General features: G+C 32.3%; 1 protein-coding gene across 1 annotated transcript in view; it reads left to right on the top strand.

The window, feature by feature from the left end:
• The window catches only part of PIG-S (phosphatidylinositol glycan anchor biosynthesis class S), a 105,531-nt gene that overhangs the window by 22,869 nt on the left and 54,805 nt on the right, over positions 1-27,857 (top strand). Inside the window, exons 5-7 of the mRNA XM_085810504.1 lie at positions 9,508-9,617; positions 16,006-16,126; positions 24,588-24,649. Coding sequence (XP_085666630.1) covers positions 9,508-9,617; positions 16,006-16,126; positions 24,588-24,649 — 293 coding nt within the window. The remainder of the gene's footprint in view (positions 1-9,507; positions 9,618-16,005; positions 16,127-24,587; positions 24,650-27,857) is intronic.

Below are 27,857 nucleotides of genomic sequence, written 5' to 3'. Positions count from 1 at the left end.
TTTTTAAATCAAAACTCCGACTTTAAAAGGTAGCATGCTGGAAAGGGTTAAAGCTCATAGATATTGTTGTTATCTTTATATATAATAATAAGAACAAACATTTTATGAGCAAAAACAAAAGTCTGTGGGGCATATGCTTGTATTTTTATAGTTGTTTAATGAAACTGTTAGTTAAATGATGGCTAAATATAATAATGAAATAGCACAAAGTAACTGTTGTCGCATCTGTCTTAAAAGTATGCCAAAGATCAGTTTTATCAAATGCTGAAGTTGGGCTTTCAGATAATCAAACTACCTCTTTTTTTTTCCTTTAGTTTTATTATTACTCCTTATTATGCTTTATGATCTTTGATCTTCATTCTATTCTTGAAATCAAAAAGCTAGTAGTCTGAGTATTAATATGGGTATTTTCTTTTTATTAAAGCAACCATTGTGAAAGAAAATTTAGCTGAAAATCAATCTTATTTAACACCTCATACAGATGAATTTAAATCTTCCAATTAACGTTCTTTCACACATATTAATTGCTTCTTGCACAATTTAAAGGACATGAATTCTGTCCAAAAGTAAACATACTATAGCACTATTAGAAATAACAGCACTGGGAGCGATTTCCCACATGAACACAGTATCAGGTTCAATGTTCCTTCTAACCTTCTTCGGGAACATACACGGACCTGACTCGCAACAGAGAGCTTACTAAAGCTATGTTCACTAATTGTGGTAAGTAGACAGGATACAGACGAAGGGTATACAAAACCCTTTATTTTTCTCTATATACAATAACTTCCGTACTTCGGAATACACTGACCCACCACTCGGGGTCTAACGTAAAATTCTAAAAAATAAAACTAAACTCTAATTTAACTTTAGAATAATACACGTGGAAGATTGGCCTTATAATAACAGGAAGCGTATGTAGCACAGAGACTGTGAACACTACAATACGTTTAATTTATCAAGAGGATTAAAACCTCTGGCCTGGAAGGCGAACAGCAACTGCGTAACTTCTAAGGTAAGCGGCCTGCGTTGACTTACTGCTTCCTCTATCTCGCTTGGCAAAAAGGCCACACTTAAATACTTGGCGTTCGCCAGACAAACTTTACATAAAAACCTTCACGCTTATAATTCTGGCCGGAAGTAGAAAATAAGAAGTGATAGTAAAGATTTAAAATAAAATAAACGTTAGTAAACTTAAGATCCTTACATACTTCCCGCCAGAGTTAATTAGTTTGAAACTGAGGTCTAAAACGACCTTGTTGAAAACTTTTAGCTCTAGAATCTAACGCGAGGCCAACCTTTTACAAACACAACTTCACTAGAAACTAGAAAATTTAAAGAAAGAAATTTGTTACAAAGCAGCTCCCAGGATATACAACAATCTTTTTTTCATCTGTACTGCATCTAAACAGGAGCTTTATTCAATTCTGGTTCCTTCCAGATCTCTGGAAGGAAAACTAGTTTAATGAAATGTTACAGAATGACATTGCAAATAACATATAGAATATACTTCTCTTAACATTCTTATTTCATTCATGACTATTTTAATTATCTCTCCCCGTGCTCTCTGACATGTGTTGTAAAAGAACACCAAACACGAATGTGTTTCTGTCTACGTGTGCCACACTTCCTCCTACAATCAAAACACTAACGTGTTAAAATTCAACATAACGAGACCTCTTAACACACCCTACTTTCAACTCTAAACCCTGAGGTACTATTCTAAAAGTGGCTAACTCTAAAGTGTAGCGTCAGAGAGCCTAACTACATCATTCAACCTTTACCACATATTCGCCATGATTTAATCTTTACAATCACACGAATAACAAATTTTTAACATTACTTTCACTTTTACCATTTCACGGTATTTCTTAACATTTAAAATAACAGTTCACATGTATATAAGAACATATCAACATGCCGTTAATTTTACACATTTGAAAACATACATTAGTAGTACATTGTTAACTTCTATTCTTTTCAAAGCAAGTGCCAATTCTTTCTACATTGAAATAATACTACATTTCAAAAAGTCTTTCAGACTAAAACTTCTTTCTTGCTAGAATGTTTTAAATAAAATTTATACAATAACTTTTTACAATATTTAAGTCTTTACACAACGCTATTATACATCAACTTTAGTTTTACGCACGAGTAATTTAAAAACATAATACGAAAATCGGTCACAACTCATTTCTCGTCCTTTTGGCGATAAAGGTAGACCTCGCATGAGGTAAAACTTGAAATCTGCCACTTGCAGTAAGAATGAAAGATTAACTTAAGTTTGCAAAGTAACATAAAATTTTACTTATCTTTGTAATATTCGGACATCCTTTTCTGGGCCCAGCCTTTAAAAAGGTATAGCAGATAGTAGCTTGGTTTATCCTCCTTCTTGTACGGGCTCGCCCTTCAGTGCTTTCCTCTGGAAGATTCCTTTTCTCACCAGTACGGCCACCCTTGAATACTTTCCTTTTCTCCTCTGCTTGTGGTCTTTGCCGTTTGATGGCAGCTGGTCTTGGCGGAACCGGGAAACTTCTGTCGTGATCCTGCTTGGACCTCGTTGTTGGCCGTTCAAATTTTTCTTGTACTTTTTCCTCCGCCGCTGATGGCCCTTCCGCAGTTCGCCGACTTTTGCTGCGGAGAGTTCTGTCGGATGAGTAGATCTTCCGTTTTAAAGCCGGGTTATAGTTGCCGTCATTTCTCCTGGTCCTCTTCACATACGTCGTCCTTCTCCCTTCTTCATTCTGGGGGTGTTCGTGAACTCTGTTTTCTGGACGGTGGAACGGCTTCTTTTTCTTGTTACCTTCCATTTTTCCGCGGGGCAATTTTCTTTTCACTTGCTTCTGTCTCTCATTGGCTTGCCCTTGTACTTGTCGTTTTTTCACCTATGGAACTTGTACCTGCGATGTCTACCATGCCGGATCCTGCAAAAAATATGGAAAGATTTGCATTTTATTACGATCGAAGTAGGGCTTGATTTGATCAATGTTTGTGGAACAGGTTTCACCATTTCTGGCTTTTAACCCTACAACAGCGTGAGTTATTTTTTCTATAACATATGGTCCTTCAAATCGTGGAAAAAATTTGGCAGTTTTATCTTCTGGTGCTGAAGAAAGTGAATGCTTAATTTTTAAAACTTCATCCCCTACTTTATAAGTTACTCCCCGTCGTTTCAAATCATAATATAATTTCTGTTTTCTTTGTGCTACTTCCGTATTCTTTTTTGCTTCTTTTATTAGTTTTTCTATATCACCCATTTTAAATTCTGGGGCTCTTTGTTGCACATAAAATAGTTTATCTAACGGTGTTATAATCTTTCTGCCTAGAAATAACTCAGCAGGAGTTTTGCCCGTTGTATCATGTTTTGCGGTCCTAAGGGCGAAAGCAAATTCATTGACATAGTTATCCCAGTTTTTATGAAAATTTTTAACATAACTACGGATAATTTTCACTATATTTCTGTTGACCCGTTCCGCTATATTTGATTGCGGCCGATACGGGACCATTTTTAAATGACGTATGCCCAGTTTTTGGCACGTCTTCAAATATATTACTTACAAATTGAGGACCATTATCCGATATAACTTTTAGGGGCGCCCCGTATTTTAAAATATATTTATTTAAAATAGAATCGGTAACCAATTTCGCGGAGGCTCGTTTTAAGGGAACAATTTCGGTCCATTTACTAAAATGATCAACCATAACAAGGAGATAGCGACTTTTATTTAACTGACTTTTTGGGAAAGGGCCCAATAAATCGATGCCAATTATTTCATTTGGAAATTCGGATTTAATACTATTTAGAAACCCGGCCGGGCGGAAATTAATATAATTAACGGCTTGACATGTTGGGCAGGACTGGACATACGCCCTTGTTAACTGTTGCAGTTCAGGAAAGTAGACTGCCTCGCGTACGCGTTGGATAGTTTTTCGAATACCAGCATGAGAAGCTAAAGGGCTGTCATGGAGCTCATGCAGGATATTTAATCTAAGACTAGCTGGGATAACAGGTCGAAATTCGTTGTTGGAATTCGTAGTTTTTGTGTAGAATAATAGACCATCTATTAGTTCGTAATGGGCCGCCCTATTTCTTATCGCCACAATATCTTGGTGGCTAAAATTTTCAGGATCCTTCAAATACTCATAAATACTTCCAAACTCAGGATCCTTACCCAGTTCTGTTATTACAGTTTCTCGGGAATTTATTGTACACGCTGTAAGCATTGCAACTTTTACGGTATTACCCTGTTCGTCTAATTTAATTCGTGATAGGGCATCTGCTACGATATTTTCCTTTCCGGGGGTATGCTTGATTACCAGATTATATTCTTGCAGCTTGAGTGCCCATCTTATTAACCTTGGGGATAAATTTTTCCCTGAGTACAATCTAGTTACCGCCGCATGATCAGAGTATACTGTTATCGGCGCCTTTCCAAAATAGACTCGGAACTTTTGCATTGCTAACAGAACTGCAAGTGCCTCTCTCTCGGTCGCGGAATAGTTTCTTTGTGTTTGATTTAAAGTTCGGCTAAAAAATGCCACGGGCTGCTGATTTTGCGAAAGTACCGCTCCTACCGCATAATCCGAAGCATCCACTGAAATTTCTAAATTCTCATCCTTTTCAGGAAATTTCAACACAGGGGCTTGCGTTAATGGTTGTTTTAATTTTTCGAAAGCACTATTGGCTTCGGCCGTCCACGAGAATCTTGCCTTTTTCCTTTTTAATTTTAACAATGGCTCAGCGATAGCTGCAAAATCTTTTATAAAGGACCTATAATATGAACAAAGTCCTAGAAAAGAAGAGAGCTTCTTTGCCGTGTTTGGAGTCGGATACTTTTGTACAGCGATTATTTTTGATTCATCTGTCTCGATCCCTTTTTGAGATATTTTGTAACCTAAATATTTTAATTCAGGGGCTGCAAATTTGCACTTTTCGACATTAATTTTTAGACCGGCCTCATTTAATAAAGAAAACACCTGTCTTAAATCCTGTACATGTTGGTCGAGATTATTACTAGTAATAATGATATCGTCTAAATAGATAAATGTGGACTTTCCAAGAACAGGTCTTAACACAATGTCCATGCATCGCTGAAATGTTGCCGGGGCCCCTGAAAGGCCAAACGGCATACGCAAAAATGCATAAGTGCCAGACTTGGTTATAAAAGCAGTCTTAGGCACGTCCTCAGGCCTCACCCCTATTTGAAAATAACCAGTCGTTAAGTCTAAAGTCGTCATAAATTTGGTTGATTTTATGTTCCTTAAAATTTCTTCTATGATCGGTAACGGATATACCGGATATTTCGTTATGGAATTTAATTTACGGTAATCAATAGCGAATCTCCACCTTTTTGGATGCTCCAAAGGATAATCATTATTTTTCTTACATAAAACCACCGGGCTAGCATAACTACTTGAGATGGGCGTTATGATCTTTTTACGTAGCATATCGGTAATATGCCATTCTATAATTTTTTCCTTATTCTTATCATACCTTATTCCATATCATACCTTATATTTTTCCTTATTCCATATTCTTATCGTATGGTTTTTGACGAACTGGCAATGCATCTCCGGTGTCAATACTATGGTTAGTAACCTGAGTAAATCCTGGAATATCACTAAATAACGAAGCAAATTCACTTACCACTTGTCGGATTCTATCTTGCTCGTCATTAGGCAGGTGGTCAAGATTTAACCTTGGCGGTTCAACCTTTTCTACACGCACTGGTTTCATTGTCAGCTTAAGGGACGCTTCATTAAAATCCAGTGTAGCTTGTGCGCCTGAAAGAAAGTCTATTCCTAAGATCAAATGTGCTTGCAAATTCTGTACTATAAAAAACATCACCTTTACTTGTTCGTCCTTGATACGGATATACAAAGGTACTTTACCTGCGCACTTACATTGTTCTCCTTGCGCCGCTAATACTGTCGTATTATCCACATTATATATGCGGTATTTGCGAAAATACTTTCTAAAAAAGACTTCTGCCACACAGGAACACTGCGCGCCATTATCCAGGAGTGCGGTGGCCGGGATATTATTCACCAAGACTTCAATCTTCGGAAGAGTCAAATTTTTCACCATTACTGTATTTAACTTGTAGGAAGAGGGGTTTTCGTGGCCTTCGGTTTCCGCACCCTCTCGTCAGCAGAAATCCGTTTTAGTTTAAATTAGTTTTCCTTTCCGTGCTTTCCTTCTTTTTACCCTGGCCTTGAGACTTTTTTCCTGGGTTGCTATTGAAATGTCGACGTACGCCGGCTGTTTTTGAATGCTCGGGTTTCCTTGCCCACTGATTCGCTTTTTCTCCGTAGCCGTATGCTTGAGTTCGCTGTAGTCTTGGCGTACCAAATTGGTTTCGCTGTTGATATTGGCGTCTTCTTTCAACATCCGCCGTTCTTCTACTTTCAAACTGGATTGCTAGCTCAAATAACTTTTCCAGTGTATTCGGATTTCTTAATTCAATAAAGTCTTGCACTTGGGGTAGTAACCTCGGCAAAATCACTTGAATTATTTCAGGATCCGGACGGTTTCCATACAAGAGCTTGAAAACGTGAATTTTTCTTAAAATAAAGCTTGAGAGGTTTTCGATTCTTTGTTGATATATACTAAAAAGTTCCGTTTCTAATTTTGCATGATCCCTTACAACAGGGAAGGCTTTTAGTAGGGCAGTCTTGAAATTTTCGTAAGTATAGGTGGGACTTCCTGCTTGACCCAAGAGACTTCTGCCGATACATTTGAACCAGTTAAGCGCTTGGCCCCTCAAAGCGCTGGTAGCTAAGGTAACTTTTTGAAACTCGTGCACGGGGTAGAGCATGAAGTGGTCATCCAATTTTTCCAAAAAACTGGTTACCGGTGAGTTTCCATTAAACGTTGCTTCTGGTTTCATCGAAGCGCGCATGGTCTGGACGATGTAACCGAATCCTTCCAGGGCGGCAGCTGGCATTTCTGGATTCTGAGCCGTTTCTGCAAGCAGCACAGGTTCTTCTTGAAACTCGGCCATGGTTATTCTTCTTCGTTGGGTGCCACTATCAGGTTCGATGTTCCTTCTAACCTTCTTCGGGAACATACACGGACCTGACTCGGAACAGAGATCTTACTAAAGCTATGTTCACTAATTGTGGTAAGTAGACAGGATACAGACGAAGGGTATACAAAACCCTTTATTTTTCTCTATATACAATAACTTCCGTACTTCGGAATACACTGACCCACCACTCGGGGTCTAACGTAAAATTCTAAAAAATAAAACTAAACTCTAATTTAACTTTAGAATAATACACGTGGAAGATTGGCCTTATAATAACAGGAAGCGTATGTAGCACAGAGACTGTGAACACTACAATACGTTTAATTTATCAAGAGGATTAAAACCTCTGGCCTGGAAGGCGAACAGCAACTGCGTAACTTCTAAGGTAAGCGGCCTGCGTTGACTTACTGCTTCCTCTCTCTCGCTTGGCAAAAAGGCCACACTTAAATACTTGGCGTTCGCCAGACAAACTTTACATAAAAACCTTCACGCTTATAATTCTGGCCGGAAGTAGAAAATAAGAAGTGATAGTAAAGATTTAAAATAAAATAAACGTTAGTAAACTTAAGATCCTTACAACAGAACCAATTTTCAATATGAATGGCTTCTTTTTCCTGCAATTTTTAGTGTTGTGCCTCTATATGCTTTAATTATTGATATACAATTGCATTTTGTGATCATTTTTACAATTTATATTCTGAGGTAAAATGTCTTTTTGTCGAAAGAATATTATGTACAAACTGACATCACTTACGTCATACCTACTAGAATTTATGTGTCATCAATGCAGTGGAAATGAAAACTCGTTTGAAATCATATTAAGAGTAGTTTAGAAACAGAGTTTTGGCATTTAGAAACTAAATGTTCAAAAATAAGGCCAAGTGAGAAATTGTGTGAAAAGAATGAACATAAGCATAATTTTATGATATTTTACTTTTTTATAATATTTTTATTATTTTCAAGTATTTTCTGTCTACTGTTTTCTTCACACCTTACAATTTGTGTTTGAGGTTTTCTTTCATTATAGCTGCTATAACTCTGAAAAATAAAATGACATCTTCCATATACATGACAAACATTTATTTAAGCTATGAAGACGTTGAACAACAGAGTAGAAACATGATATTACACAGCGCTTAGCACTTCTCGGTTACATGCAATACTCACCATTGACGTTGGCTAACTGCGTAGAAAAGTATTATGCAGCAGAGAACTTGCTTATCATGCACAAAGCACTAGGGGAATCAATGGCAGTTGTCAACAAACACAAAAGTAGCTTAATTTATGCTGTAATATATGTCACTTCATATGTTGGGATTATATATGGAAAATTAGATATAGTTCGACCGTCTTAAGCACAACCTGGTTGTCATTCTGCCAAAACACATAGACTCGTCCAAAAGGAGCAGTATTACTTGCTGCGATGCGAAAGGTCTCTTCTCCGGAAAGAGCTATGCTGGAGTGAAAGAAAGTCCCCATCCTTCCACCCTATTTTGAGAATAATTCTTTCCGAATGATGCATGCGTGTTTGCGCTCATGGTGGCGGATTAAGCGGTCGGACTATAGCAGTATGTTAGCAATGTGTAAAACATTTTTGTAATATTATGAAACACAAAATGTGAAAAACAATCAAATGTGGTTACCAAGTATATATGTAGGTGTTAATTGAACTTATTTTATAATTCATCTTCGTGCATGCATTTATGGCAGCATGAAAGGGGATGAAAATGTCAAATTAATAATCTGGCAAACAAGGATTTCCATGTAAAATATCTTGTTGAAAATACACTTTTGAATAACAGAATAAATCATGAGCATGTGTTAAATGATGTATGGGACCTGATATAAAGCTATTAATTTGTTTTGCTGCTGCTAAGATCTGCACTGTTCATCATTATGGTGCTCAGATCAGCAACTTTTCTGGCAGTCACTTAACAGTGCCGCTATCTGTTAGAATTTTAGAAAGATGAGAAAATGCAGTTGTAACTTGAAATTTACGTGAAAACTATGCATTGGTTTATGTAGAAACATGCAAATAAAATGCACCTCATGCACGAAAGCATCGTTTTCAATGCTAGTAATATTATTCATATTTAATGTGCATTTTATGTGTAAAATATTTAATAAAGATATTTATGTAGAGAAGTTTTTACAACTCTTTGGACACTGACAGATTTTAAAGAAAAATGTACTGATTTTTTTAAAAAAAATATTTAATATAATAATAATTTTTATTATCCTGAATATTTACTAATTTTCAGGTCATGATCTTTTTCCTGTATATGAGTCAAAGTTTCCTGTATATGAGTCAAAGTGTTTAAAATATTTATGTTTGCTTTTATCAAATAAATCCAAATTATATTGTTTATTTGTTTAACAGAGTTGAAGCATAGTTTAAGAGAGTAGAGAGTAGAAACATAGTTCAACAGAGTTTGTTTGTTAGAAATATTTCTCCATTTTTAACTTTTATTTATAGATTCCAAGCACTTAGCTCAAGATGTTTTTACATTAGCAAGAAAAATTGCACAAGTGGAGCGGTTGAAAAAATTATATTCACCAATTTCTTCCTATACTGGCGGCAAAAAAGTATGTTTATAAATTCTTAAATGCTATACATCAGTGGTCTCAGATTGGTGGCCCATGGGCCGCATGTGGCACTTAAAGTAATTTTATGTGGCCTACAAAGTCATTTCAATTATGAATTTGTTGCAGATATAATGTTAGAAAAATTTTAAGATTTTAATTATTTGAAATCAGAGTTTGCACTATTGACAAGGATTTCCATGTAAAATATCCATGTTAAAAAAATCAATGAATGGAGCTAAATAATTTATAGTGCGATATAAATCTTATTCAGAGATTCGAAGATACAAATTTTATTACGTTTTATTTATTACATTTTATTCATTCTTTTTCTCCCCAAAAAATAAATAAGTTCTGCTACAAATTTCTCCACTTTTTGTTTGGACAGCTTTTTTTCACAGTTGAAAGTTAATAAGAAGAAACCCAACTGACCGATTTGAATGATAAGCATCTATAATCCATAATGAAATAACTTCTAATAATTTCTTTCCAAGCTATGAACTCTTTAAAAATTTAAATGCCATCAAGTGTCAAGCTGTAGTAAGAAATAAAAGAAGTTTAGAATTATTTACATACAAGCATATATATTTTTATTTATGCACTGAAAAAAAAATTAATAAATAAGAGAAAGAGACTAAGTTGTTATTTATTTTCAAGTTTTATCATATTTGGAAAATTTTCTCTGAAAAATTAACAAAAGTTTCATACTTTCTGTCAGTTTAAAGTAAGTTATTTAATTATTAATTATGATTAATTAAATTTAATAATTAAAGATTTGCTCTAACATATTATGTTAGAACTATTTAAAGTAAAATCAGTCTGAAAATTTAATATTTAGCAATCACTTTATTTGAAGTACAAAGCATAATCAACAAAAATGTCTTGCATGTAGCAAACTTTAGATTTTTAGATAGAAATAGAAGTGTTTGATTTTTTGTTTTGTTTGTGATATTATTATTTTCTATGTATGTTTTGAAAAACGCTTAGTAAGTGAAATTTAAAATTTATATAAAATATTTCTTGTAGTTTGATAATAAAATATTTAAAATTTTCCTAAAAAAAAATTCTTCTCAGTCAGTTTTTTTCACATCATGCATGTGGCCTGTGGGCTATTTGAGATCACTGCTATACATAATCTGGTTTAACTAAGTTTTCTGTAAAATTGGCTGGAAAATGTACTATTTTTCTATACTGAGACCATTTTTACCTCAGATACAAGTACCATTTTTTTTTTTTTTTTGTACTGAGAAAAACTGAAAACTTGTCTGTTTTTCTTTGAATTATTGTTTGTAATGTACAAAATTAATTGTATGTGAATTAAATTGCAAAGAAACTAATTTTTAATGCATGTAGATTTCATAAATTTTCTGAAGTACTGTTAGATAGTGTTTGAAATTTTATAGTAACATGGTAAGCATTCAACAAACCTCTTTTGGGCTGTAACATATTATTGCAATCACTTAAATACAAGTTGCCAAAATTTTCAAAATGCTCCAAACTTTGGCAACCAACTGTACACCTAACAATTCTTCAGTTTTATAAAGCAACATTGCCATTTCCGTATGTGTTCTTTTTATTGTATTCCAAGTTTCAATGGTTTTTATAAATAAATTGTAACTTTTCTGCCTTAAACTCAATTTTTAAATGTGCAGTTGTGGGATTTCCTGCAACAGAAGAAACAACCAATAACTTTATGCAGGAATACAATAGCCACAAAATTGTGAAAGGGGACCTCTGCATTGAATATATAAAATGATCATGAAATTTCCATCAGAGCAAAAGAAACAAAAATGGATTTTATAAATAAAATACTTTCTGATTATTCGCACCCCTACTGTAATGTTGTGAATTCGTTCACGATTTTCCAAAGAAACAAGGTTCCTTTTCCATAACAAGGTACCCCTTGGCAAGATTCATATTGTTATGAATTTTGTACATCTATGGATAATTTTGGTTAAATTTTATATGAAATTGCTGTATTCTTCTGTATAATGTAACATGAAAATCTAGAGAGAGGATGCTGTTCTGGAAAAAATAAGAATACAGGGGCAAGCCTATATAACATTGAGTAAATGGCTATCTCACTAAACTGGCAATGGTTTTGGCGATTAATTTTTGGCTTTTGATTGAAATTTGCGGATATTTGATGAATTTTTGGCTTTTGATTGAGTTTGGTGTCTAAATCGCCAAACTTAAAGATTATTTGGTGTCATTTTGGTCCGGTCCTTGTATCACTATAATAAGTATTGTAACTGAATAACTGTAATTGACTTTGGATACAACTGTAAATGTACCTGGCCTCATACGCCTTCCAATAATTTTGGGAAGTACTAGACATTTCTCAGTGGCTGAGTGAAAATTATATAAGGCTAGAGAGAGTATCTGCTCTCAGTTGTTGTTGCAAGTTGTTAGTTCAGTGCAAGTTCGCTGTATTAAGATATCTTTAGGTTAGCTTCCTGTTTAAATGCACTTCTAAACATTACAATGTGTTTAACATTCTTAGTAGTTGGAAGTGTAACTACTGATGGTACTGTGTAATACTGTAAACACCTGTACGAGTATTTTTGTGAAAAGTTCCAGTAGTCTAAAGTGTTTTATTTGATAAAATAAGTTTTATCAACCTGTCATCCATACCTGTATGCATTCAATCTATTACAAACCTGTATGTATGTTATAATGTGATTCATTAAGCTAATATACCAAAGGCAAAAAACATTTTCAAAATGGCAGCACACTAAGAATTCCATCAAATGCAATTAATCAATAAAATACTAGCAGCATCGCTAACAAAACACCTATTCTTTTAGATATCCTGTTGTAAATTTTTGTGCAGTTGTTTTCCACTTATACGCATCAATTTGTTTTCACTAAAAAAAAAAAAAAAAAAAGAGTTTCATAAATTTGCCATCACATGCTCCACCTAAAACATACATGCACGATTTGCATATCTCAGTTCTCAAATAAATTATTTTTGGTTTCATTGTGAGTTGCCGCATAACTATTTTGGCGACTACTGCATAGCCTCACGAATACTTTTTTGTGAATTTTTGGTGGGAGTGCAGATGACTATAAAGTCTCCGCCTCCAAAAAGCTACTGTTCTGTTATTGGGACCAGATTCAGAAATGTATGTGCAAGTGTATGTGTATATGTATACACATACTAACATATATACATGCAAACATGAACACATTCAACCATGCATACATAAATACACTGAATCTGGTTGTGATAACGGAATAGTACCAAAAAGAGTACAAAATGCAGATACATATTTGCTTTAATTCAGCGATTCTCAGCCGGTGGTACACGAGAAAAACAAGTGGTTTGCGGGGAAAACTATTAAATTAAAAAATTAAGTATCCCAGCATTCTTTTTAAGTTCTTTCTCTAACACTCGTTCAAGGTCTATAGCCGGTCACTAACTTTGTTCATGGTCAATAGCTGCTCACAGACTTTAGAAAAGTTATTCGTTTTTATTTTCACAAGAATTCTTTCAGCCATACACATAACAAAATTTGTCATAAGTGATGCTTTTAAAAGGAGTTATGGATATTATGTTTAGTAGGAAATAAAAATAAGTTACTATAAAAAGATAACAGTATTTCATTCATTCTTTTAGATTTGATCGATTTAGTAGCATGTGTACATTTTATGGCGCCACCATTTCTGGGCTTGTATTTTCAATTATAATAACATTGATTTGCCGTCTCTAACAGGAGGTACTTTGTCTTCTTGTTGCTTTGTATTCCTCACTTTTCGATGCGATTTGAGAATATCATCGTTTGTTTTTGAAGAAATCATAATACATTGCACATTTAAATATTTCTGAAAAAACAATGAAACAAACCTAGATTTTTCAAATGGCTAGAATTGACTGTCTGACAGAAATGTGATGATTCACAAGTGATGGATCCAGGACAGTGTATTAGCATTAACAATACTGAAAAGGAAAGAAAATTTGTTTATAGAAAACGTAATGAAAGTTATTTATCATTTGGGTTTACTTGGAATGGAGATAAGATGCACCTCAACCTTGATGTGTTGTTTACAGGCCGCCGCTAGAGCACGTGCGACAGAGAAAGCCGCATTGGGCAGCAGAATTTAAGGGTGTCAGAATTTGTAAAATTTAGAAAATTATAGGATGGCAGATTCTGGGGATAGACGTAATTGCACCAGGCGGCAAAAACCTTAGAGTCTGCACTGGTTTGCTGTGAACTGTTATCTAAATAAAGTATGAAACCATTGTTTCTTGAAAGACATCTTGAATCTAAGCATGCCAGTTTAAAGGATAAATCTGAAGAATATTTTAGAGAAAATTATCGGAGATCAAAAATAGTAAACAAGTAATAAAAAGTTTTGTTACTTCAAGTGAAAAAACTTTGGAAGATAGTTACATAGTAAGCCTAAGAATTGCCAAGACTGCGCAGGCACACACTATTTGAAAAAACCTTATATTACCAACAGCTAAAGATGTCATTTCAACATTATTTAACGAAAAAGCGACTAATGAACTTAATAATATTCCATTAACAAATGATACAGTAAGTCGACGAATTCATGAAATGGCAAATTCCATAAAAGAGACATTCAAAAAATAAAACACAGGGAGTATTTCACATTGCAACTAGTTGAAAGGCTGATATAAAAAGCATTATTCAACTATTACTTGAAGAATATAAACAAATTACCAAAAAGTATTTATTTTGTGAATCTCTTCATGATAGGGCAATTGCAAATGAAATTTTCAATGTAATTGATGTTTTCATGTCTGAGAATGCTATTCCTGGGAATAAATGCCTTGCCATATGCAGTGACAGAGCTCAGGCTTTAATAGAAAAGTTTCCAGTGTTATTCCTTAAATAAAGTTGCACATGAAACTGAATTTACTCACTGCTCCATTCATCTTGAAAGTTTAGTAGCCAAAACAATACCAGAAAACCTGAAATTCACTTTGAATCAAGCTGTGAAAATTGTTAATTTTATTAAAAGCCAATCTTTAAACTCAAGAATATCTACTATTTTATGCCAAGAGATGAGCAGTGAACATGAAACTTTTTGTTTCATTCCAAAGTATGGTGGTTATCCAGAGGCAAAGTTTTAAATCGTCTTTTTGAACTTGATCAAAAATTCAGATTTTCATCTGCGATTCAAAATTTGAATTGCAAAGATGTTTATTTAGTGAAGTATGGTTGCCACGTTTAGCATAATTAAGTGATATTTTTGGAAAGTTAAATGAATTAAATTTAGGATTACAAGGACAAAGTGTTGATTTGTTTACCATTATAGATAAAATAAATGCAATGGTTTAAAAAAAAAAAAAACCTCGAGTTAATAATCAAAGAATTGGATAATAATATTTAAAGCTTTTTACCACTTTTAGAAAGTTTTCTAACCCAAAATAATTTGAAAATGAAAGGAGAATTATTAGCATCTGATGTTAAAAATCATTGTTTTTCATTGATATATAATTTCAACATGTATTTTCTCAAGGATTAGAAATCCATTTAGCTCAAATTTTCCTAAAATTTTATCTCATGAAGAAAAGGAACAATTGATAGAAATTTCCTGAGATCGAACTGACTATTTCAAAAGTAACAAGCTTAACTTTTGACTGAACCGAAAAAAGAATTTAAAGGTACTTAAAATAAAGCTATTAATTTTTTATTGCCTCTTTGCACAATCTATTTATGTGCACAATGATTTTCTGCAGTGTTATATTTGTAAAATAAACACAGAACAAAATTAAAAGTGGTTCCTACTTTACAGTTAAAACTAAGTAAAATAAAACGAGACATAAAAGAAATTGATCTCTCTTAAAAAGGCCCAAATTTTTCACTAAATTTTGATGTTTGCATATTTAATACAACTAGCTAATAGATTTTGCAAATAGCAAAATTTATTTTTTTAAAAATATTTCTGTTGATAAATTGAGAACTAGTCATTGTAAAATGTAGTGGTAGTATTAAAGTTTTTCAAATTTTGTTTAGATGGTATGGGTTAGTCAAAAGGTTGAGAACCACTACTCTAATTAATTTAAAGGTTATGTTGAAATAAAAAGAATATAAAAAGGATACATTTCTATCCTCCTTTAGATTTTAATCTTTAAAATTTAAGAGAGATACACAGATATAAAGAATCAGCTAATACGCAAGGGGCAATGCTTTCTATTCAGTATGCGTCTTAAGACAGAATGATAGTATTTCCTTGTTAAAGCAGTCACCACCGTTAATCACCAAAATCGTCATGCTGTGACTCTTTTAGTAAGGAAGTACTGAATAATCATTTGTATATTGCCTAACAAGTTTTTACTTTATTTTATTGGTGTATTTATTGTGTGTATGTATGTGTCTATTCGTAATTGATAAAATTGTAATTTTTTTTGTCTTTCCAGCCTGATAAAGATCGAATGCGGTATTTGAGATCTTCAACCAGATTTGATGTTACATTCAGTTTAATTGTACCAGAGCCTCACATTGTGGACATTAATTGGGATATTGCTAAAGCTATTAATGGTATGAGTATAAATTACTTCAAGAATATTTAAAATACCGATCCATATATACATAAATATAATTTTGAGGATTACTAATTAGCACATACAGTATAAATAACATGTTATATTCATATACTAATGCATATTAAATTCATGTACTAATATAGTTTTAAATTAATGACTTCAGTCTCTATTTAACATATAAATATCACTTCTATAATGATAATAATTGCTTATTTTTCTCATAATATAGTATGAGTGAATTTCAATTTATATAAGAAAGCTTTTTAATATCACGCTTTAATTAGTATTACATTATTGCAGATTTTAGGATCAGCAACATTTAGGTAGAATTTATTGAGGTGTCGGGCAGCAGAATTTAGGACGCACAGAGGTGGTGGTGATTTATCAGATGGCAAAAAGGTTGGCACCGGCCATGCAAATATACAACTGTTGGACAAAAATATGGAAGCACTAAAATAAAAAATATATATTGCCGCGACTAACATGGTGTAAAGTATGAAGTCGGAAAAAGTATGAAGCAAGACTCATATGACCAAATGACAGTTTTCAATTGTTCCACAGTTCAGGTTTTATGACTTTGGTGCCATTTTCTTCTCTTACAGGCATTTTTATCACTGATGAGTGTTTTTTTTTAAATTTCAGCTGTTCCAAAAATACTCTGATTGTAGAGCTCCCTTAATACTATTTTGCTGCTGACAGGGTTTGTGAGTGCAACATTCAGTTCAGCAGTCAATTTTTGCGGCTATACCAGAGGCAAGGTCGCCCAGAATTCAGAAAAAGTATGAAGCAAGACTCATCTGACCAAATGACTGTTTTCCATTGCTTCACATTCCAGGTTTTATGACTTTGGTGCCATTTTCTCCACTTACTCCATTTTAATCACTAATGAGTGGGTTTTTTTTTTTTTTTTTTTTTTTTAATTGCAGATTTCCCCAAAATACCTTGATTGTGGAGCTTCCTTCATTTTGTTGCTCTGCTGACAGTTTGCGAGTGGGGCATTCAGTTCAGCAGTCACTTTTTGCAGCTATAGTCCTGTTATTTTTCAGCACAATCCTCTTCAGTGATCATCTGTCATGATCACTCACTTTCACCAATGGTCTGATTTTAATGGATGTAATTTTTCTGATTTTCCAGAATTAATCTTAGATATTGTGCACCTTGAAACACCAAACACTTCAGCTGCCTTGGTTATGAAAGTACCTACTTTACAAGCCACAACAATTTATGCACATTCAAACTCATTTAGCTCAAATGTGATGCACTCACAACTACACAGAACACTGTCTTAATAATGAATGATGCTTGCAACGCATTGAGGGTGTCGTACAGGTGGTGTTAGTGAGCAACACATTGGCACTACTAACAGTTTTTTTTAGAATAAACATTTCAGTTCCAGCATGCATTTTCATGCAGTATATCCATATTTTTGTTCAACTTCTCTTTCTATATATATAATTTTAAAATTTCTAAACTTTTCAAAAAATATAAACATAATAATATGTATTATAGTTTTCCATCAAAAATTTATAATTTTTGGAAAGGTCTTTTATATTTTGATGTGATAACATGAACATTTTTATGTGATGTTAAACTTTATTATCATAAGTTATTTTTATATATTGCAAATAAAGATATTTATTTAAATGAACTTTAAATTTTTAGTAAACCATAACATAAATACCTAAGAGTAAACTTTTTTTTTGTGTGTATTGCATTATACCAGATTTAGACTTATTCTCTTTTTTAACATCTTTTCCCTGAGTTGTGGGATAACCCAAGCCTTATGAGGAAGTCAAACTCACATCCTTGAAACATTTTTATCTGTGCTAGAAGCAGTAATTGTAATACATATGCAGAAATTCACTTCTATCAGGGTTTATGCAGTCCTTAAAAGTAGTTAAAAGTCTTTAGGTTTTTCGCCCTTAGTTTCATCCAAAATTGGCAAAAGATCCTTAATTTTACTTCTCTGACATTTACGTCTGTTTTTTATTTTTTTATTTTATTTTATTTTTTTACAGCTGCAATTTTGAGTGTGAATTAATATTTTGGAAGAATATTTTTTAGTGATGCATTGACAGATATGTATTTGATGGGTTAAGGTTTGAATTCTTTACTTAATTATAAACAGTCAATATTCGAGCTTTAGGTACAAAGTGCTACCTGGATTGAAAATAAACATTTCAAAATTATTTCTTAAGAATGAAGAATTCAGAGAAATATTACATAAAAGAAATATTTCCTTTTTGAAATATGATTTCTTTTATTATGCGGATCTAAATTTAGCAACTTAGCAATATTTTAGCCATTCCAAGATCAGTTTGCATACAAAATTTGTTATTCAGATATTCGTGAACATTTTGATATTTTTTTTACAAACATAATATTGATAAATATCATAAAAATAATAATAATGTATAAAAGTTATATTTAAGAAGTAATGTTAAAATAAAGAATTTTTATTTTCTCCTGCCCTATTGTAAAGTGACCTCACTTTCCATTTCTGTTTAGGTAGGAATATTTTGATTCTGAAAAATAAACAGAATAATAAATGGTATAAATAAAGAACATAGTTTCTGAAACACTTTTCAGGCGGAGGGGGACTACAGTAATTCTAAATTAATTTCATTTGTCTTCTTTTATATTTTTTCATGATAAGAGTTTTTTCCCTGTGTAATTCTGTCAGAGTATTTACGTGTTTATTAGTTTTCTCCTGAGAATTAACTTTACACTTTTCTTTTTTGAACTTCCCCCCCCCCCAAAAAAAAAGTCTTCTGCCTTTCTGCACTTACAGAGTTGTGAGGGATTTTAGACCTTGCACCTCACAAAGTTTACGAGGATTTAAAGGCAAGACCTACAGTTCCAGAAAAATGTGATGAAATAAAAAAAATGTTTTCATGGTATTAACACACATTTTATAGGAAATTTGTGATGAATTTCATTTCTTTTGGAGAATTTTTGGAAGAACAGTAAAAACAAAATTATTAGAATTTTTTTCTTTTGATCCCAGTAATCTTTCTCTTAAGATGTTTATCTTCCCTTTGTTTTCTTATCTTTCCACTACACACAAGCACTGAAGCAAGCAAAGAAACTGAAAGCCAACAATTTATTAAAATATTCATCTTATATGACTGCCTTAAATTCTAAAAATTTTGCCATCCCTACATTTAGTAGCTTGCTGCTTCACTAAATTTTAAAAATTCTGCCACGCTGACTCTGGCACCGGTACTGACCTTATATCATTTCATATATGTTCTCAATACTCATATTATTAAAGAAATGAAATTAGCAACTTCTTCTATACATTCTAAGTACAAGCAGCTCTTTAGAATATCAGAAATCTTTAATTAAATCTGAAAATTCTAAAATGAAGAGGAAACTCCTTGAAGAAGAAACTGATTTCATAAACGAGAAAAATTCATTCTTCAAGGTATATTGTTGATACTTTGTGGTGCACGAGGATTTCTTTTTCTTTAAATAAAAAAAAAAAAAAAAAAAAAAAAAAAAGGGGGTATATTGTTAAAGCAATTACAAATTAGGAGATGAAGCAAAGACTAGTGGAAACATTGATTTGTTTATTGAAACAAATAAACTTGTAAAAGATGCTAAAGAAAAGGAAATTGATATAAATTAGTTAAAATATCTGGAAAGTTTTCAAATTAAGAAAATGCATAAATATTTTAGCTTTTAGTGTATAATTAATTATATCATTTTAAAATCAATATAGTACTCTTCTGTGAGAAGGACTGTTATTTATTATTGAATTAAAAAATGTAAAACGTATGTATATATGCATATATATACATGCATACATGAACACATATATCTGTACATACATACATATATACATTTCTGAATCTGGTCCTGATAACAAAAGACATCAGTATCATTAATTATAACTGCTGTAAAATGTTTAGTGCTTTTTGTAATATATATGTTTTAGAAATAAAAAAATTGTAACTGTAACCCTGTAAATCTATTCTGACTAAGGATATCTAACTATGTAATTTAATTATTTGTAACTAACTGCTGATCCTTATAAGTTTTCTCTACATATAAAGTTGAGTCATCTCCTTTCCTTAATCCTTATTGTGAATGTGAGATAGAGCACAAAAATGTAAAAATTAACATAAAATTTTATTCCTTACAACTAATGAGACTTGAAATAACACAAAACAACCCACCACCTCCTGGTGCTTCAGTGACCGTTTAATATAAAGTTTGAAGATGGAACTTTATATTAAATGTTGTATATTAACTGAGTTACAACTACATGAATCTACAACACTAACTGGTACTAATATAAAGTGCAGCTAACTTTCAATACTTAACCAGCTGTATCAATATCAGGTATTCACACGTGTTCTGATCAGTGGCTGTCTGTCTGTAAGCAAGCAACTATGGAAGCAACACCCACACTTGAATCTAGGACCTGGCTTAGCCTAATTGGGGCCCTGTGCAAAAAATTCCTTGGGGGCCCCCCTCTGCTTCACTACTTTATTAATGAAGAATTGAACTTTATGAAGGTATTAAATTTTTCACCTCATTATAGATATATGACAAGAAAATTGACTAGAACCTAAAATAGCTATAAAGTTCCCCCGCGGATAACTAATAATAAAACTACTGTGCGTACAACATGCAATACCACACACAACAGAAATAACAAACGAACAGCAAACAGTTAAGATAACCAGTTATAGTCATCACAATGTGTTATCATTCGATATTTGGGAAGGGATCCAGGCAGATTTTCACAGTCTGTCAAATGAAATTAATTAATCAAAAGAATATTTGACATTTTGTGAGAATTTTGAAAAAATACAACTTATAATTGATTATTGTGATTTCTCAGTGTTGCGAAAATTCAACAGAATCTACTGAGCACAATGCAACTGAATTTTTTGCAGTTGCGATCAAGATGACCTAGTTAACAATCATATTGCTGCAGTTTGTGAACTTTTCACAAGTTTCTGAAATGCAGTTTTATGATTGTTAACTCTGTCATCTGGCTGCGAAAAATTCATATCCTTGCTGACATTAGGGTGGAATTCAGCTAAATTTACACAATTACGATGGCTCAATTAAGCCAATCAGAAGTGGTATTTTTGTAAACATATCACATTTTGCGATATGTGGAAATACAGGCTTTTTGATTGGTCCATCGTTATAGTGAAAATTTAGCTGAATTCCATCCTAGAAAGCCATGGATTTATGAAATATAGATTTTTTTGTGTTTATACGAGATTAATGAAGAAGCTAACATAAAACTGACGGATTTTACACCGTACTGATATTTTGTTTAAAAAAATTTGATATTTTGTTTAAAGAAAAGAAACATAAAATAAACTTTCTATTGCCCTGCATGCCCCTGCCTTAGTCAGGATCTGCTTAATCATGCTGATTATTATTTTATTTTTCAGTTTAACTATGTCAGACATAAAATCTGCATTAATCGCTGAGTGAGTACATGATGAAATGAGGCATAAAAGAAATAATAGTATACAGTTAACTGTTGTAAAATTAAATAAAAAGCCACTAATCTTTTTAAAATATGTAGAATTGTTATAAGTGTAAAATGTAAATGTTTCAAGAAATTTTATAATTTATTGCCAATTACCTAAAAAAAAACTATGAAGTTGATTTTATTCTTGAGTTGGTTTAATGGTTAAGTTAAATATTAAATTATGTTTAATAATAATGCATCCTATTTGCAGATTTATTTTATTTTTACAGATTATGAAAATGATGTAACAAAAGTGACGTTCAGGTGTAGATAATTACTTTAGTTTATTCAATTCTTATTTTCTGATTGGCCCTTAATTTTTTTCATTCATGGTCCTTAAAGGTACTTAATTTCCACATGCAGAAGTGTGTACAAACCCTGTATTTACAAAAGCTTGCATTATACCATTAATTAGATAGTATATGTTTCAAACGGTATATATAATAATTAAAGGAATTTTAAGATAGCAATTATTTAAATTTCTCCTTTTTCATGTGATATTTATTCCAAGTAAATAAGCTGGCTATATGAATATTTTCATACTTTTAACCCATGACTAAGAATGTGTGCCAAATTCCATAGTCTTCTGTAAACCATCCCTGTTTATGCCCTAGTATGTTTGGGTATAATCAAGTATCTGTTCCAGTTCAGCCATGCCGTATCTTTTGTACAGAGTGATCCAAAAGGAACAGTAAAAGTAAAAATTCACTACAGTCAAAAGTCATTAATTCGGACACCCATAATTCGGAATGATGTATAATCCGGACCTCAAAGCTACAAACTTTCTGCGCATAGGCATTTACGCGTGCGCGTAAGACCTTTACAGCTGTGAATATGCGCGTGCACATAATACGTTTACGCATGCGCGTTTAATGTATAACAGACGGTATAAGCTAAGCTAAAATTATCTAATTCAGTTAATGTTGCAGATTGCGTTGTTCCTTAATCTTCTAATTGGATCCGGCTTATTATTTTTTGCAGACTGTTAGAGCAATTTTATAAAAGTAAGCTTGAACTTTCGATTATGTTAAATAGAATTTCCGATATATATTTACTAATATGTAAAGGATCTACAAAGCGAAAGTATGTTTCAAAGTCCATTAAACCGAAAGTGGAATTGCTTCAAAAAAAGAATAAAGGCATATCCTTTGATTATCTAATCATTCCGAAATATGTTTATCAATTTCACGCTGCTCTGCGGGGGGGGGGGGGAGGGAAACGACGTGGCGCGCAATGAATTGGAAGTTGATCTGTCAGCACTAGCCTTATCTTCAGGGCAGATGTTTTTATTTTATTTGGCTTATAATTCCTTACTAAATGTAGTATTTCATCTCGATGTACTCCGTCTTTGATATAATTTAAATCAAGTTCCTCGTCATTATAATTCGCTTCCGATAGTGAAGAAAGTGACACAGAGGTTATTGAAAATGAAAAAATTTCCATTGTCAAATTAGTCGGTATTCTCAACACAGCAATTATAGGACTTGAACAGTGGAACTTTGTAACTAAACAAGAAATTATGTCTGTTTAATAGAATTAAAGAGAAAGTATTATCACATGAAACAAAGCAACTTAAACAACTTACATTGAAAGAAATGTTTAATAAAGTAAACAAATAAATATTAAGCTGTTTCTTTTTGTAAATTTTGATACCCTTTAGATCATAATTGTTCTTTATTTCATAAATTACAGTTTCATATTTTTAATTTTATAATTTCTGCATGCCATCTTACCAGATTTAAACTGATGATCTATAATCCGGAATCGCCAAAGTCCCGACGATTCCGGATTAACTACTTTTGACTGTATTTCAAAATGTAAGGCAGCATGGTGCAGTTTTCACAGAAATACATCTTCCATAAAGGCATCCCTGTTTAGACAAATAGTTCTAGTATGTTTTGGTATAATCAAGTTATCTGTTCCAGTTCAGTCATGCAGTATCTCTTATACAGAGTGATCCAGAAGGAACAGTAAAAGTAAAAATTCAGTATTTCAAAAAGTAAACCAGCACGGTGTTATTTCCTCAGAAATACATAAAATGGTCATGACATTCCTTTTTATTTAGTAATAATAATAATAGAAAAAAAGATTGTCAAAATAGTTACATTTAACTGAAGTCGCAGATGTACAGAAGTTGGTCTGTGGTACTTTCCGTACTGTAAGAAGTTATTCACCATCATGTGACAGGAATTAAAGCTGAACCACTGAGGTGTTGTGTAGAGTATAATGCCACCACTATATTATTTTTATGAATGATGGCTATCATATTATACATTTGTAATTCTGGCTGCATTATGAACTGCACAGTGTCACTGTAAAAACATCTGACAAATAAAGCAAAATCTTGTATTGAAAAATAAATATAGTACTACTGTCAATAGAATCTTTTATTATTAAAAGAAGCCCCCATGGCTTTCTGTGTAATTCTGTAATACTGTCTGTTCTTTTCAAATTATTTTTTTCTTTTTCTGTTACATTTGAATCACTTTGTATATAAAATAATGAGAGGTTAGTCTTCCTCCCCCCACTCAGAAAGTGGGACTTAACACTAATACAGTGTAACTTAACACAAGTCAAATTTAGTTTTAGCTTTCTAACCATTGAGAACAGTATTATTGGTACTGCTTATTACTGTTATTTAATTATAATTTACTCACAGCAACCACCTCCCTAAGATGACCACCTTAAAAACTTAGAATTGCTCCTCAGTTTTTAAGGTGGTTGCTGTGAGAGAATTCGATATTTTATTTTATATTACGTTCAGAATTAAAAAATGTTACATTATGCGAAAAATACTAGGTCTATATTTTATTGTTTATTGTTAGCTTGTATGTAAAGTACTTTAAATAACTGTAATAAAAAATTAGAAAAAAATATTTTCTTTCAGATGTTAAATAATTTTAATGAAATTTTACTTTATTGAATCTACTAATTTTACCTTTTATTTTTTTAGCATATGTAAAGCCTTTTCTTGAAGAATTAGATCTTGTTTCTTCTGTAACTATAAAAAGTCAGGTATGTAAGATGTTATAACCATTAGTGTAGGATGATAAGTACATTTAAATTATATGCATATATTTTATGAAATTTCAGATTCATTTGACAGTTTAAGAAAAATGTAGTGGCTTTATCTTTTGCATTAGAGCTGTTATAAATATATATATTTCATAGTAGATAAAATGTAAAAAAAAAACAGAAAAGCAGAACTGATAACTGCAATACCTTATTTATGTATAACCTACACAGGCTATAGTTCAGGACCTCGTTTCTTGGAGTCCCCAAAAAATTGTCTCATATCCCTTATACAGGGTTCGAACGGTCCTTAAGAGTCCTTAAAAGTCCTTAAGTATTTTCGATTGATTTTTGGTCGATCGATTTGGTCGATCGAATCGATTTTTGGTTCCTAAAAGTCCTTAATTTCGGCCAAAATGAGTAGAAGATCCTTAATTTTAATCATCAGAAATTTGTCTGTTTTTACGACTGCCATTTTCCGTATGTATTAGTATTTTGGTGGAATATTTTTGGCGATTCACTGACAAATATGGTAATCTTTTGAATGGGTTCATGGGTTATAATTTGTTCCTATTTCTAATATAAATTATTTTATTCGAAATTATTTTATTTTTTCTAATGAAGAGCTCTTAAACAACTTTTCGCTTTTGGGATTATTAAATGGTTCTAAATTTGGCGACTTATCAACATTTTGGCGATTTTGAGATCAGTTTCTTTTGAAAATTTTTCATTTCAAAATCTGGGAATTCTTCGATGATTTTTTTTTAAAACCATTGTAACATTGCTAAATTTCATTAAAATAATGGTAATATATTGAAATTATATTAAAACATAACATTAAAATAAAATTTTTTTATTTTTTGCTGTCATATTATATAGTTCCATTTTGGCGATTTATTATACAATATTTTGAATCTGAAAAATAAACAAGGTATAATGCTATAAAGCACAATTTACAAAACAGTTCTTAGCAGAAGGAAAATATTTTTTTAGTTGCTATGTAATTAATCAGAAATATATTCTTTTTAATTTTTTGTATGGTGAGAGTTTTTCATGTAATTGTGTCGGAATATTCAGAATTCTTGGAATACGCATCAGTTTTCTCTATAAAATTAATTTTACACTTTTCCCTTCTTATTTTTTTCCCCAAAATATTTCTGGCCTTCTGCTGTTATAGAATTCGTTGGAGTAACTTTTCTTTCCAGAAAGATTCCAGAAAAATGTGACAAAATGAATAATGTCTCCATGCTATTAACATGTAATGGATGTATTTTACAGAAGTTTGCGATGAATTTCTTACTTTTTGGAGAATATTATGTTTTACTTCTGATACTAAAATCTTTTTCTTAACATGTTTATCTCCCCCTTATTTTCTGTACTTTTTACTAGACACAAGCATGGAAAATATCAAAAATGCTTCTAATCTTATGACATAGACAGGCATTATAGAAAGGAATTTTTTCATTAATAAAGAAATTGAAAACTGACAATTTAAAAGATTCATCTAATACAGTCAAAAGTCTTTAATGCGGACTCGTCGGGACTTCAGCAATTCCGGATTATCGATTTTCCTGGATTATAGATCGTCAGTTTATATCTGGTAAGATGGCATGCAGAAATTATAAAATTAAAAATATGAAACAATAATTTATGAAATAAAGAACAATTATGATCTAAAGGGTATCAAAATTTACAAAAATAAAGCTTAATATTTATTTGTATACTTTATTAAACATTTCTTTCAACGCGCGTATGCGTAAAGCATGCATTACGCATAGTCGAAATTAGAAAATTGTAGCCAGAAAACTATTTGATGTGTATTCGTAATATTTAAAATGAATTTGATTTAAATCATATCAGAGTAGAGATGAAATACTACATTTAGTAATGAACTATAAGCCAAATAAAATAAAAACATCTGACCTGAAGATAAGGATAGTGCTGACAGATCAACTTCCAGTTCATTGTGCGCCGCAACGTTCCCCTTCCCCCGCAGAGCAGCGTGAAATTGATAAACAGATTTCGGAATGGTTAGGGAAACAAAGGATATGCCTTTATCCATTTTTTGCAGCAATTCCACTTTTTTGTTTGATGGACATCTAAACATGCTTTCGCTTTGTAAATCCTTTGGCAGTATCCAGCATCGGAAATTCTATTTCACATAATCAAAAGTTCAAGCTTACTTTTATGAAATTGCTCTAACAGTCTGCAAAAAATAATAAGCCAGATCCAAGTAGAAGATTAAGGAACAACGTAATCTGCAACATTAACTGAATTAGATAATTTTAGCTTAGCTTATACCATCTGTTATACATTAAACGCACATGTGTAAACTTATTATGCTCATGCGTATACGCATATGCGCATGTGTAAAGGTATTACATGCATGTAACGCATGCGCAGAAAGTTTGTAGCTTTGAGGTCCGGATTGTAGATCATTCCGGATTAATGACTTTTGACTGCATGTCTTAATGCATTATACACATAGCTGGAAGTAGGCATTTTCCCACCTGGTACAATCTCTGGGGGGATCTTAAATTCTTCTGCCTAATGCCTTTCTAAATTCTAAAAGTTTTGTCAGTTCTAGTTTGTCAGTTTTGTCAGTTCTGTTGCTTGGTGTGTCACTAAATTCTAAAACTTCTGCCACACCAGCTCTGTAACTGGCCCTTACCATATATATTTCATATTTCTTCTGAATGTTCATCTGAATAATGAAATAAAGTTAGCAGCTTTTTCTATACATTCTAAATGCATTTAGTGTTTTTAGAGTAACTGAAATGTTTAAACCAAAAAATTCTAAAATGAAAAGGAAATGTGTTGAAGAAAGAAACTGAATACATAATGAGAAAGAAAATTATTCTTCAAAGATATGTACAGTTAATATTATGTAAGTTACCCAATTGTTTATAATTTCAGCCTTTACTATAATTTCTCATTTTGATTTCGTGACCAGATTACAATCACTGAGACAGTTTTTAAACTGTGGTTTTTTGGAGTGCAAGACAGAGTGTGTTTCTGACTTCTATTTGTTCACTGCATTAGTTTCTTCTAGCTCTGATCATTTGTAATTATTCATCTTTGGATTATCACTGCTGACATTTGAATTTGTTATGAGAGTTCCTGAGCCAGTATAAATTAAAATTATATTTTATGGGCTTTGACCAGGAGTCCACAGAGTATAGTTTGAATTTGACTCTTCTTGTTGAATTAC

This window comes from Stegodyphus dumicola, chromosome 2 (assembly GCF_044657685.1).
Source record: "Stegodyphus dumicola isolate Sdum_Otavi_A_Nest chromosome 2, ASM4465768v1".
NCBI classification, from domain to species: domain Eukaryota; kingdom Metazoa; phylum Arthropoda; class Arachnida; order Araneae; family Eresidae; genus Stegodyphus; species Stegodyphus dumicola.
Note: the sequence above shows the minus strand (reverse complement) of the source record. Positions and strands in the feature narration are given on the sequence as shown.